Raw genomic sequence first — 15,215 nt, 5'->3', positions numbered from 1 at the left:
TGAGCTAAATCCATTAACAGTTAGCATACAGGTGAGAAACACTGTACCTGTTGATCCTTTTGTTCCATGATACTGGAAGACATCTGATGGAATATCACTGAATCAAAGGAATGATGCACCAGCAGGTTGGAAAAAGACACTGACAATTCCAGTATTGTTAAGATTGTCTGAAATCCCTGAAAGTGGGACCAAAATAATAACATAAGCAATTCTGGGCCAAAAGAATAAAAAATAAATAGTATAAAACAGATAATTTGTATGTGATAACTAGATAGTATTTATTGGGTTTGTACTTAAAAGCTATAAATCTTGGAACATTCCCATAAGCAAACCTTGCTCTCTCATTACTAAGAAATACAGCAGGCACACAGAGAATAAAATGCAAGCTAACAAGCCATTGTCTAGCAAGGCAGAAAAAATACTTAATGAATTAAAAATAAGCCATACTCACAGGATGAAAGCAAGATATTAATTAATATTAGAAGAGCTGAATAAGCAGAGCAACATACCCAAATCAGCCAGCAAAGTGTATTTCTTATTACAAGACTACAGATTAGGTTCTCTAGATAGCCTAGCATTTCGCTAACATTTTGGTGCCTTCTTGTGAAATTTCAGCTGCAAAAGATGAATATGAGCTCCTAGATTTCATTCATGTTGAATATAGTTGAGAAAAGCTCTAAAGGCAGTCTGAGGTTTACGCCTCTGTAGCAAATTATTTATAAAGAACTAGTCAGTCACATCATTACTTTTCAGAACCACCTCGAGCATATTCCTAAGAGTTGTCTGGGCTCTCCACACATGAGAGAGTTTCAGGAAAGAATGAGCTTTGGAATTTACTATTATTTAGCTTGGGTAAACTCATCAAAGATCAATTTAACCTAAAAAAATTTTATTATCTTTCAATATAATATATTAATGAAATTGTCTAACAGTTACTATTTTGTGGTTTTAAGATGCTGAATTTCGACAAATACTAACATTTGATAAGAGAAGTAGTCTTAATTTTTGCAGGTCTGAGGGACATGTGGTCCACCCACCACTAGACTAGAGGTCCCTGCAAATTCAAATGAATGCACCAGAAAAGCAAGTAATACAAATGTGCAGAAGGCACATAATTCAAAATAAAAACTTATAAACAATGAACTGACCAAATAAAATATGTTGACAAGCCAAATTTAGCCGACTGGTCAATAGTTGAAAACCTCTACTACAGAGATCCTAATGTTTACACCTTTATGTATTAATACTGAGTAAACTGAGAGCTCTATAGCTGTACAGATTTATCTCCTTTTTCTAGGATTACTTTTAATCACTTCTGGCTTGGCTTTAGTCATCCTTGCCTGAGGCACATTATAAAAATCAGATTTATATAGCACATTGTTGTTTTTAATCTAAGAATGCTGCATGTTCAGCACTTTATAATTAAAAACTTTACATACATTATCTCATTTACTAGTAATGTCTGCGACAAGGTTATAGCCTGGGTTTTTTTTTTTTATTCCTGGTCAATTCTGTCATTTATGAAAACATTTGTTGAGTGTGGTTTATGAAAGCTGCAAATTCCATTACCAAAACAAAACAAATGAATGAACAAACAAAAAAACACAACCAAAGCAGAAACTCTTAAAGAGACTACTTGTTTTACTAACATTAAAAAAAATTTTTTTTAACTCAAAGCAAAGTGGATATGGAAGGAACCTACCTCAACATAATAAAAGCTATATATGACAAACCCACAGCTAACATCATACTCAATGGTGAAAAGCTGAAAGCTTTTCCTCTAAGATCAGGACAAGGATGCTCACTTTCACCACTTTTGTTCAACATAGTATTAAAAATCCTAGTCACCACAATTAGACAAGAAAAAGAAATAAAAGGCATCCAAGTTAGAAAGGAAGAATTTAAGCTGTCATTACTTGCAGATCATTTGATATTATACATAGAAAACCCTAAAGACACCACCAGAAAACCATTAGAACTAATAAATGAATTCAGTAAAGTTGTAGGACACAAATTAAAATACACAAATTGATTATATGTCTAGACACTAATTATGAGTTATCAGAAAGAGTAATTAAGAAATGAATCCTATTTATATTTATATCAAAAAGAATAAGACACTTAAAAATAAATTTAACCAAAAAGATGAAAGACCTTTGCACTGAAAACTATAAAACGCTGATGAAAGAAATTGAAGACAACACAAATAAATGGAAAGATACCCCATACTCATAGAATGGAATAATCGATATTGTCAAAATATCCATACTGGCCTAAGCAATCTACAGCTTTAATGCATTCCCCATGAAAATACCAATGGCATTTTTCACAGAACTAGAACAAAGAACTCTAAAATTTGTATAGAACCACAGAAGACCTTGAATAGCCAAAGCAGTCTTGAGATAGAAAAATTAAGTTGAAGGTATCACACCCCCTGACTTCAAACTATACTACAAAGCTACAGTAATCAAAACAGTATGGTACTGGGATGAAAGCAGACACATAGATCATTAATATACAACAGAGAGCCCAGAAATAAACCCATGTATATATGATCAATTAATTAACCAATAACACACAATGGGGAAAAGACAGTCTCTTCAATAAATGGTGTTGGGAAAACTGGACCAGCTTACATGCAAAAGAATGAAACTGGATCACTATCTTACACCACATACGAAATGAATTCAAAATAGATTAAAGACTTCAATGCAAGACCTGAAACCATAAAACACAAGCAGTAAACTCTTTGACATCAGCTTTAGCAATATTTTTTTGGACCATACTCTTCAGGGAAGGGCAACAAAAGCTATAATAAACAAATGAGACTGCATCAAACCAAACAGCTTCTGCACAGCTAGGGAAGCCATCAACAAAATGAAAATATAATCTAATGAATGGGAGAAGATATGCATAAATCATACATCCAATATGGGGTTAATGTCCAAAATATATAAAGAACTTATACAACTTAAAACCAAAAAGACAAACAACCCAATTAAAACATGAGCAGAGGACTTGAATAGACATCTTTCCAAAGAAGACAGACATGTGGTCAATGTCTGTTGATGCTGATCTGTTCAACATCACTAATTATCAGGGAAACACAAATGAAAACTATAATGAGATATCACCTCATACCTATCAGATTGGCTATTATCAACAAGACAAAAAATAAAATGTTGTTAAATATGCAGAGAAATGTGAACCCTTGTACACTGTTGACGAGAATGTAAATTAGGGTGACCACTATAGAGAACAGTAGGGAGGTTCCTCAAAATATTAAAGATACCCATATCATATGACCCAGCAATTCCACTCTTGGGTATTTACCCGAAGAAAATAAAAACATCAATTCAAAGAGATATATGCATCCCTATGTTCGTTTCTGCATTAGTTATAATAGCCAATATGAGAACCTAAGTGTCCATTGATGGACAAATGTATCGATAAAAAAGATGGGGTACACACATATACACAAAATTGAACACTACTCAAACATAAAAGGAATGAAATCTTGCCGTTTACAACAACATAGATGGACCTAGAGGGTATTATGCTAAGTGGAACAAGTCAAACAGAAAAAGACAAATACCATATGATTTCACTTATACGTGGAATCTAAAAACCAAAACAAATGAACAAAAAATGCAAAACAGAAACAGACTCATAGATAAAAGGGAAAAACTGTCGGTATCATAGTGGGGAGAGGTTGGGGGCAGGTGAAATAGGTCAAGGGGATTATGAGGTACACACTTCCAGTAATAAAATAAATAAGTCATGGGGATATAACATATAGCATGGTGAATATAGTCAATAATTTTGTAGTAACTTTATATGATGATAAATGGTAGCTAGATTTAAATTGGAGATCATTTTGTAATATATAAAAATACCAAATCACTATGCAAAATTAATAGGATAATGTATGTCAGGGCGTCTGGGTGGCTCAGTCAGTTGAGCACCTGACTTCGGCTCAGGTCATGATCTCTCCCTTTCAAAAATAAATAAACATTAACAAAAAAATAGGATATTGTATGTCAATTATATTTCAATAAAAATAAATATGTGATAGGAAAAAAATCTGAGCCAATTTCTTTCTTAATCTCCCCTAAGTCAACATCTTTCATTCTTAATAAGGAACACTTATTATATATCACATGTGAAATGTTGTTTGATGAAAAATACTTAAAATATTTTACTGCAAGAAAAAAAAAATATCAAGGAGAAAAACTACTAGAGGTAAGCATCCCATAATAAAACATTGATAATGACAAACCTTGAAAAATTATAACTTCTATTTACCTAAAATCTAAACAAGTAAAGCTCAGCTGACTGGACTTTCTCTAGCACATTCTCTGCCCTTTCATGAAAAAGACAAATGGCAAATAAATATGCTGATTTTAGAGATTTAATAATGAATCACAGGATCTCTGCAATTCAATCCAATTCTCTTCACCTATAATTAAAATACTACAAAATGATAAATAGGTTTCAATTAACTAGACTATCTCCATTAATGCAAAGTGGGAATTGTACCAGCTGCTCTGAAAGAAATCTTCACAAGATCCCAAATTCCTTTCAAGATAATACACATACTTTAATCTGTACTTCAGCCATATCCTTAAATCGTTGTAAACTGGAAACCAGAATTTTTGCCAGCAGATGCCCAGTTCCTATGCATAAATTCTTCTTTGTAATCAAGCATCCTATAAGACCTAAACCCAGACATTGAATTTCTAGAAAAATAAAAGAAAAAAAATAATAAAATTAGTGGTTTTAAATCTCAAAACTAAAGAAAAAATTTGAAGACACCCAGCCAATAGCTAAAGGCTTATACAAAATCTATCCTAAATCCTGGGGTGCCTGGCTCAGTCAGTTAAGCATCCAACTCTTGATTTTGGCTCAGGTCATGATCTCACCCACAAGATCAAACCCTGCATAAGGCTCTGCACTGACTCTGCACTGACAGCAGGGAGCCTGCTTGGGATGCTGTCTGCCCCTCACCCGCTCGCCCCTCCCTGCCATTCCAAAATAAATAAATAAACATTAAAAAAAATCTATCCTAAGAGTGCCTGGGTGGCTCAGTCGGTTAAGCATCCAACTTCGGCTCAGGTCATGACCTTGTGGTCCATGGGTTCGAGCCCTGCGTCGGGCTCTGTGCTGACAACTTGAAGCCTGGAGCCTGCTTTGGATTCTGTGTCTCCCTCTCTCTCTGTCTGTCTCTCTGTCTCTCTCTCTCAAAAATAAATAACTAAAACCATTAAAAAAATCTATCCTAAATCCTGACTTCAACTGGTACCAACCTTGGTCATCTGGATACATCTGAAGTGTGTGAAGTACCGAATCAATAGCACCTTCCAGGGATAATACTTGTAATGCATCAGGAAAATGTGCTAAGGAAGAAATTACTTTCAATCCACATTTCTGAATCCCAGGATTTCCAATGAACTGAAATCAAAAGGACAATTGATATTTGCTATTTAAAATGAATTATTAATACTTCAGTTAAAGCCAGATACAGACTGACAAAATACAAACTAGTCCAAATAAAGATTATTACCTTTGATTTTGCCTTACATTACTAATTACTTTTTCATTATGATTAAGGATAAGAGCTACCATTTTAATACTGAGTACCTCTTCTGTGCCACACAGCATGCTAAGTACTTTACATGCATTTTCTTTTCACACGAACCTAAAGTCCATACTAATATCACTCCCAATAGCAGATGAGTTTACTGGGGGTTAGAGGGGTTGCATATTCCTAAAGTCACACAGATTGTACATTGCTGAGATGAGACCAAATCAGGGATCTTGGAGCCCTTCGCCTGTATACTGTGTATTTAGCCAGTAAAATGCAATACTGACACTCACCTACAGAAAATACTAATCGAGAATCTACTCTTTAAGTGTTTTATATGTCATGTCTCATTTTTACCCCTCAACAGCCTCATGTGATAGATTCACCAAATTTCAAAGATATGGGAACATGAAGAGCTCAAATCACAAAGCTAGTATGTGTCAGGTCTAGGACTTTAATATAAATGTGTCTCCCTTAAAAACTCAGGAGCCAAAAACAAAAAAAACAAAAACAAAAACAAAAACAAAAAAGAAGAAGAGGAAGAAGAAAAAGAAAAGAAAGCACAGGAGGTTAATCACTACCTCTTCCAACTTTTTAATCTCAACTCTTCCAGATGATTTGACATCATTTACAGGTATCCTAATACAGGCCACTTCTTTTTCCAAACTATCCTACTTATTAACTAAGAAGAAACAGTCAATACACTTTCCAACCATGGACAATCACAGTTACACCTTCTCTCTTAAAAGCCCGTGACATATAGCTAACTCTTATATGGGATGGACCATCTCTGCTTTTCCATAATGTTTTCCATGATATGAATGCCCACCTAATAGCTTTCCTTTCAAAAATTACAATGCTATCCTTCACAGCACTTTTGTTTACACAGACACTGGTTTCATGGTATCTCTACTCCAAATGTGTGATTGGCACTACTGTGGGTATACACCACGGAGCTGAGAGTTTCAAGTCAGATCTCAAGCTCTGTTACAGCTTTTTCAACCAAAACCATCTACCCTCCAACCTTTCTCACTTCCATACTGTCAACGAACAGACTTTCATTCCTTTCCAATCTAGTCCTCCAATGCTTCTCAATTGTCCTTATTCAGCATCTTTTTTTCTTTATAGGGTATGAGGAGAAGCATCATTTTGTCATCCTGTGCCTTTCTCTTCCACCCTAATTGCTCAGCTTGGACATCAGTTCACCTATCATTTCAACAACACACTCATATCCTTGCCCCACTTCATACTCTTTCCTGTCATTGTTTCCATCTTACCAACTCTCTGGGTAGCAATTTGGAGCCAGTTAAATTTAGGTTTAAATTCTGCCTCTTTTCACTTAATAGTTCCATTAAAAATTAATGAAATAACATTTACTCAGAAGTGGTATTTACTCAGAAGGTATTATTCAAGAAATGAAAAGAAATTCAAAGTAGTTCAAAGTGAAGCTGGAGGGATGGCTCATGTGTCTCTGCCTCCTCACCTTAAACTGATCCTAAAAATCGAGGGTTGTTATGAGGATGAAATGAGATGACTCACTGTCTGTGCAACAAACCCTGAGTGATGGCCACGGTTCAGGCCTTGGGATAACCACCCTCCTCATAGATGAAAAACTTCTAACAGGAGACAGAATGTCCCTTAATTGGTCTTCCATTCCATCAAGCTACCATTTCTCCTCCATTTCTAAACTTATTAATAGAAACATCTACACCCACTATCTCCACATTCTCCCTACCCCTTAATTTCATATAATCAGACTTCTGTCCTTACCACTCTGAATTAAAACCATTCAGAGAAAAAAGTCCTTTAACAACCAAACTGCTGCTTTTGCCTCCCTTGATTTCCATGACATGGTACACCCCTAATTATTCTCAAACTTTAAAACCATTCATTTGCCCATCTCCTTTACAATCTCTTCTTTCAATGTCAAACTTTGTCCAAAGTTCTTTTCTTAAAACCCTTCTATTTATGGATGGGACTTTGTACACTAACATGGTTCATGTCACCGTAACAACAATAGCGACAACCACAACAATAATGCCAAAATCTATGCAGCACTCGCTATGTGCCAGAGATCCTTTTAAGCACTTCTTATATATTAACCCATGTAATCCTCATAATAACCCTATAATGTAGAAACACCATGATTAGCCCTATGTCATTGATGAAAAAAATTGAGACTCGGAATCCTTTAAGCAGATAACTCAGAGCACAAGTTTAAAGTCTCTTAAGCTCTAAGCCCACATTACTCTATGCTTGACGCTAGTATCTTAAACTCGGATGTTCAAAGCTAAAAGTTTATTAACTCATCAGGAAAACAGAAAAAGGAAAATGTTAGATTGTAGACTGAACTTTCTGTGTGATGAATAGTACCACCATTCCTACTTCCTAGGCAGGGCCAGCCTCCTGCGTACGCACCTGCGCAGCCATAGTTCTCTGTGCTTCCAAGGGCCCCACACTCGGTATAATGCTCTGCTACCACCGTCTTGAAATTCTTAGTTTTAAGCAAGGAGTCCTGCATTTTCATTTTGTTCTGGGCCCCACAAATCAGGTAGCCAGTCCTAACCTCAAAATGCATCATAGGCTTATTTTTTTATGCTAAAAATTAAATCAAAAAGATATTTATAAACCATACATATTTGTTCTTAATACCATCCCTCTAACAAGTTTCTACTCAACTATTGGTTCTGCTACCTTAAACTCCTCTAATTTTGAACTATTTATTTCAGGTACAGTTGGATGATGACTAACGACTCCCTTACATCAGGAAACCTGTGATTGGTCCAGGCAAAGAGAATGACAGCTTCACATTATTACATACGATGGAGTGCAGATAAACTGTTGGATAATTTAAAATAGTGGTATTTGACTTCTGACCGATTCGTAAATTTGAAAATATTTATACAGGGGCACCTGGGTGGCTCAGTCAGTTAGGCTTCCAACTCTTGATTTCAGCCCAGGTCATGATCTCACAGTTCGTGAGACCAAGCCCCACACTGTCAGCCCAGAGCCTACTTGGGATTCTCTCTTTCTCTCCCTCTCTCTCTCTGCCTCTCCCCCCCACCCCACCAAATAAACTTATAAAAGTATGTTACATGTATATATTTACATTTACAAGCCTACACTAGTCTTTTCTTTCAGTTATCAAATATTCTGTCTTGAAAATAGTGATATAATGTATTGCTGTTCAAATGGAAATTAAAATCAGTTTACTAGTTTATACTTAGCAATGTTATCCGAATGAAATTTTGGGAAATGCCAGTGGAAGGACACATACAGATGTTAAACAGAAACATCTTATTGCCTATGCCCCACAATTTTCCAAGTTTTTCAGAAAATACATAAATAATTAAAATGGTTTCCTCAATGAGCTAGCTAGCCAGCTCAAGTCACCTGGTTCAAAAATAGTCTCTTTCCTAGCTGCCAGCTACGTCAACTGCAATTCAAGAAAACTTCCCAGAAAAAATAAAAATATGGAATGTATAGCTAAAAAGAAGACACCGTAGTCCAGGACTAAAATTAAGATACAACGTAATAAAATATCTGGATTTCAAGAAAAAGAATCCTTTGGTATCCAGGTGAAAATATCACTCATTTTAAAGTGAGAAAAAAAAATCAAGCTGGTTTTATTTTTTTTTTTTTTTTTTTTTTTTTTTTTAATATATGAAATTTACTGTCAAATTGGTTTCCATACAACACCCAGTGCTCATCCCAAAAGGTGCCCTCTTCAATACCCATCACCCACCCTGCCCTCCCTCCCACCCCCCATCAACCCTCAGTTTGTTCTCAGTTTTTAACAGTCTCTAATGCTTTGGCTCTCTTAGACTTTTCCCCTAAAACATTCAGCACTAAAAGACAGTGAAATGCCTACAAGTTTTTAAAGAAAATGAACCCCAATATTTTACACCCAACCAAACTGTTTTTTCAAGAGTTCAAATATAAAGCATTTGAACAACAGATTTGAACTTCAGTCTGAATGTTACTGGAGTTTTATATATATCCAAACATAAATTCACTTTAATAAATACTTTCCAGGGCTCCTGGGTGGCTTAGTCGGTTAAGTGTCCAACTTCAGCTCAGGTCATGATCTCCTGGTTCATGGGTTCCAGCCCCACACTGGGCTCTCTGCTGTCAGTGCAAAGCCTACTTCGGATCCTCTGCCCCCCTCTCCCTCCCTCTGCCCCTCCCCTGCTCTTGCTCTCTCTCTTTCTCAAAAGTAAAAAAATAAAAACATTAAAACATTAAAAAAATAAAAACAAATAAATAAATAAATACTTTCAATAGTCTTTGCATTGTAACCTTAGTTGAATCTCAAATTCTATCTAATTGGGAATTCTGCTTTCCAAGAATAGACTTACTTTTAAAGGTGATTCGTTTCAGGTGTCTGCGGTATTTGGGCCCAAAATCTATGATGCTTTGTAACATTTATTCAGAGTGAGACATGCAATCACAGAATTTTAGAGCTAAAGAAATACTTATGTTCCTCTTTTAGAGTATTTTTTTTTCCTCAAAAGTGGTGAGGAATTAGGGGAATAACTTTTAGGAATTAAAAACAGGGGAGGTTTTTAAAACTAAAACACTGTCACTTCTATTTCCCCCTGACCTTAACTCCCTGCCTCCAAATGACAGTCGCTGTTTAGTGAGATGCCTTGTCATTGCTCAGCTGTTGAAATGGCGGAACACATAGGGGAGGCAGTGGTAGGCTTCTCAACCACTGCTTCTGGAAGTAGCAAGCAAAAGAAAGGAAGACCTGGGAGCTGAGTGCTTTTCTTGGCATCACGGTATTTACTGACAGGGTGGGGTCTCCTGATCGCTGACTCCTTCTACTATATCACACTTATAGTCAATAACTTTAGAAAAGATGGGCTACCCAGAATCACAGTTACCTGTAAAGTCGTTCTGGTACCTCTTGCTTCTCACCAACATATACCATGAATAAAATTAACCACCCCCTACTCTACACGCCTATTGTCCATGAAGCCAGTATAGTTCGTAAGTCCCAATGCAGAACATGTGGTTTATGCATGGCTGTTGTTATTCCCCTCACCCAACTGTAAGATCCAAGACAGAAGGGCACAAATCATGTTCATTTTTGTCTTCCCAGTGCCTAACACAGTTCCTTCCACATACTTGTTTTCATCAAATATTTCTGGAATTGAATTCAAGCCATTATATTGCTATACTCAAAAATCATACTAAGGTTTCAGTACAAATGACTCAAATATATCATAGACAATTACATTATAAAGTTCAGTTTAAATTGAATTGTTAAAGGAGATCTCTCTACAGGCTATTCTGATTTATGACATTTTTCAAAGTATACTAAATCACAAGGAATCATTTCCATTAATCACCTTGACTGCTCTCTTCCTCTCATGAAAACATTAACTCTAATCATTCTTTACATCTTTACTCTTGTATCTTTTATAAAGACCAATTCATCTTACATTAAGCCTCCAAACCATCTTAATTCCATCAATTCCTTTTGCATTTCACAATGTAAATTTAATTCCCTGCTTTTTTCATACTTAGTATGATTGTTGATTATAGTAATTATATTATTGCAAATGTAGATAGATATGTAAATATATGTAATACATGTAAATGTATATAGATACGTAAATATCTAAAAATGGGCAGAAACAATGCACACCGAACCATTTCAGAGGTTATCTCTGAGGAGAGCAATCAAAGTGAGCCCAGGCAATCGAAGAAGCTTTTAATGTTGTGCCCTGTGTCTTCATGGACTGAACCTTTCAGACCAGAAAAGACCCAAAAGGAAGACAACAGCAGCCACAGTTCCTGACATCACTCATGAGGCTTAGCTTAACATCTAGCTCTTTAGTTCTCTCTCTGATTGAGTAGACTGGAGTGGATTTATGTTACCAGCAATCTAAGGAACCTGTCCACATGTGTGGTCAACAGTACACTCCCCTCAGCTGGAATGGTACATCTCTTCACACCTTGCATCCCTGTTGGCATCTTACATCTCCACCCACATAACTTCCTACTATCATAGTAAACAGAAGATGGAAAACTGAAACTGAAACAGCCCTTCTATTTCTCCAAATCCCATAGTCCAGGTAATGGTATAAAGGCAGAAAACTTATATTGTACATACCCTGTTCAACGCTGCTAGGACCAGTTTGTGAATATCATTCCTGAAACACTGTTTTTTAACCATATGTAGCTTATGTTGATATTCTGTATCTTCCTTGGACTCTTCTGGCATGCCTAAATAAGTAAACAAATAAATAATAAGTTTCTCATAAAGATTTAGGCTGAGCAGATTGTCACTTCCTAGAAGTGATCATAATTAACCTAACAATACATACACATGTTGTACTATTTTCTAATGCATAGTTCCTTATCAAAGAAATAACCCTTATCTTTACAGAAATTATAAAAAGTTTATCACTGAATGTAAAATAGATGCAACGTGTGTGGGTGTTTACTGAATTTAAAGTAGCAAGAGCTACTACCTGGAGAGGTTTTCTAGAGCAAACAATACTTTTTTTTGTATGAATACTCTGTATTCATACAAGATTTTTATGCAACAATGGACAGCTTGAGAAAAGCTCAGTTATTTGGGCTACAACATAAAAAGGTCAGATATGAAATGCAGACATAAAAGAACAGCTGGAACAACAGTGAAAAGAAAAAAGATTTCAGTTTCAGCGTTACGGTGGTAAAGAGCATGTACTTTTGTTAAAAGTCCTCTAAGGCTGTGTAATAGTATTAAGTTACTCACAGGAAACATATTCCTTATTAAGCTACATGGTAATTAAACTATCCTAAAACTGTTAAAAAATAAGAAGTAAAAAAATAGTGGTTACATAATTGATAATGCATACTACAATTATTATGAATGGATGATGTCTCCAAAACCTATGCCTACAGAAATAATTATTAATAAGCAGTTCTTTATATAATCTTTCACTTTAATAATCTGTATTAACAAGGGGCACCTGGGTGGCTCAGTCAGTTAAGCGTCTGACTTCGGCCCAGGTCATGATCTCGTGTTTCTTGAGTTCCAGCTCCACACCAGGCTCTGTGCTGATAGCCTGGAGCCTGGAGCCTGCTTTCGATTCTGTGTCTCCCTCTCTCTCTACCCCTCCCCTGTGCTTGCTCTCTCTCTCTTAAAAATAAACATTAAAAAAGATTTTTTAAATAATTTTTATTAACACAAACTATTAACTGGCTGCATATATAGCTTTTCATTTACCTAACAACAACAACAACAAAAAACTTAAATGCTAACTACATGCCAGAGCTGTTGCTACATGTTGGGAATAACACAATGAATAACAAAGGCTGGGTGGATCTCCACCCTCCAGGAGCTTTCAGTCCTCATTTTAGAATATATTCAGACAGGTTCAGACATTCACTACAGCTGTATGACCTTAGGCAAGTCGCTTAAACTCTCTCAGCCTTATTTGCAGTAACCAAGCCCACGTTAATTTCTGAAACGGCCAATAACATCGCAAGCAGATGTAACCACTAAGAGGAGGCCTGTTGAGTAATAAAAACTTTATCACATGTAATAAGTCTTAATAAACATCCTTCTTACATTAAGACCAAATGAACATTACCATAAATTTCATCTCTGGTCTTTGTTATATCACTTGAGTTTCTACTATCCATAAAGGATATAATTTCCTCTCCATGTAACAGGCCTTTAAATTGTACATACTGCAAAATTTTGAGGGCAGGATCCATAACCTAATCATCTCCAGATCACCAAGAGTTCCAAGCGTAGTGTTTTAGATCTGTTATTCAATGTATGCTTGTTGCACAAATGTATATATAAAAGTGCCTACTCAGGAGTCAGGCTACATAGGTTGAATACCTGACTCCATTATATAAGTTGTGACCTTAAAATCTCTACTTCTCATGCTTGTTTCATCATCTGTAAAATGGCACACACACAAAAACAGGTATCTGCCTCATGGGTTGCTATGAGAATTTTAAAAATTCATACACATAAAGCACTTCAAACAATGCTTGACACATTTTAATTCTTCATGTTTTTCAGCATACTGTTACTAACTACAAATGAATGGGGTGTTTTACAGTTTTCATATCATCCCAAGCCATCTCCTGATTAAACAAATTCAGTTTCTCTTAATGTTCTTTCAGATGTGGTTTTATACTCATAATCACCTTCCTCTATATAATTCCCAATTTGCATAAGTCCTTTCTTAAAGAATTTTACATTATTCCTTCTAGATCTGACACCAAGTCAAGAAAAATAACCAACGCAATATTTTATTAAAATAGCTGTCTTATCATTTTATTAAAGCCACAGAGTCAGGCACCTGGGTGGCTCAGTCCATTAAGCATCTGACTTCGGCTCAGGTCATGATCTCGCGGTTTGTGGGTTCAAGCCCTGTGCTGGGCTCTGTGCTGACAGCTCAGAGCCTGGAGCCTGCTTCGGATTCTGTGTCTCCCTCTCTCTCTGTCCCTCCCCCGCTCACGCTCTGTGTCTCAGAAATAAATAAACATTAAAAAAATGTAAAAAAAAAAAATTAGACTTCCATTTTAAGCTCAGTCCACATTGATAAAAAAATAAAATGAAGAGAGAAATTGTATCAACTCTGATCTTGTACCCCTGAAGGGTAATAGGTAAAGTTGCTAAAAGTTCTGTTTTTGCACATATGCTTTCTACTATTTCATTCAAAGAGACAGTTGAAGGTCTACTCTCATCCTGGTTTGTGTTAGTAGCTGAAATAGAACAGGAAGACCTAGTTTCTGCCTTTCTCGAGGCCAGTGCTTAGCTTTAGAACACATATGTAAATAAACTATTATAGTGGTTAACAAAATAGAGGTGTGTGCAAATAATAAAAGGGAAAGAAGAAGTAATGACCAAAAGAAATGAAGCCAGGTGCCCAAGATTTGTAGAAACTATAAGGAGTTTGGGTAGAGTAAAATGAAGTTTACTTCATCTTAAAAAATGAAGAAACTGGAGGGACTCCTGGGTGGCTCAGTCAGTTAAGCATCCATCATCTTGTGGTGTGTGAGTTTGAGCCCCACCCCAGGCTCTGTGCTGACAGCTCAGAGCCTGGAGCCTGCTTCGGATTCTGTGTCTCCCTCTCTTTCTCTGCCCTCCCCTGCTCGTGCTCTGCCTCTCTTTCTCTCAAAAATAAGTAAACATTAGGGGCGCCTGGGTGGCTTGGTCGGTTGAGCGCCCGACTTCGGCTCAGGTCATAATCTCACGGTCTGTGAGTTCGAGCCCCGCATCGGGCTCTGTGCTGACGGCTCAGAGCCTGGAGCCTGTTTCAGATTCTGTGTCTCTCTCTCTCTCTCTGCCCCTCCCCTGTTCATGCTCTCTCTCTGTCTCAAAAATAAATAAATGTTAAAAAAAAAAAAATTTAAAAAAAATAAGTAAACATTAAAACAAATCTTACAAAGCTACCGGGTCAATCACTTTAACTTATTGTTCCAAAAAAGAGGAAAAATTGAAAACTACTACATTGAAAGAAGTTTAAGAAACCTAACAGCCCATATGCAAAATGTGGGCCTGAACTGGACACTGAATTATATAAATTTGCTATAACACACACCTTTGTTACAATTAAGACAATCTGAATATGGGCTAGTTAATAAATGAACTGAGATATTATAGGCACCT

General features: G+C 36.2%; 1 protein-coding gene across 1 annotated transcript in view; it reads right to left on the bottom strand.

Moving 5' to 3' along the window:
* The window catches only part of LRRK2 (leucine rich repeat kinase 2), a 136,502-nt gene that overhangs the window by 89,438 nt on the left and 31,849 nt on the right, over positions 1-15,215 (bottom strand). Inside the window, exons 14-17 of the mRNA XM_060657922.3 lie at positions 11,706-11,818; positions 5,307-5,451; positions 4,600-4,739; positions 48-176 (exon numbers count right to left, since the gene is read on the bottom strand). Of these exons, the coding sequence (XP_060513905.3) occupies positions 48-176; positions 4,600-4,739; positions 5,307-5,451; positions 11,706-11,818 (527 nt within the window). The remainder of the gene's footprint in view (positions 1-47; positions 177-4,599; positions 4,740-5,306; positions 5,452-11,705; positions 11,819-15,215) is intronic.

Source organism: Panthera onca, chromosome B4 (genome assembly GCF_046562875.1).
Source record: "Panthera onca isolate mPanOnc1 chromosome B4, mPanOnc1 haplotype 2, whole genome shotgun sequence".
NCBI classification, from domain to species: domain Eukaryota; kingdom Metazoa; phylum Chordata; class Mammalia; order Carnivora; family Felidae; genus Panthera; species Panthera onca.
This window is presented reverse-complemented; position numbering and strand designations above follow the sequence as displayed.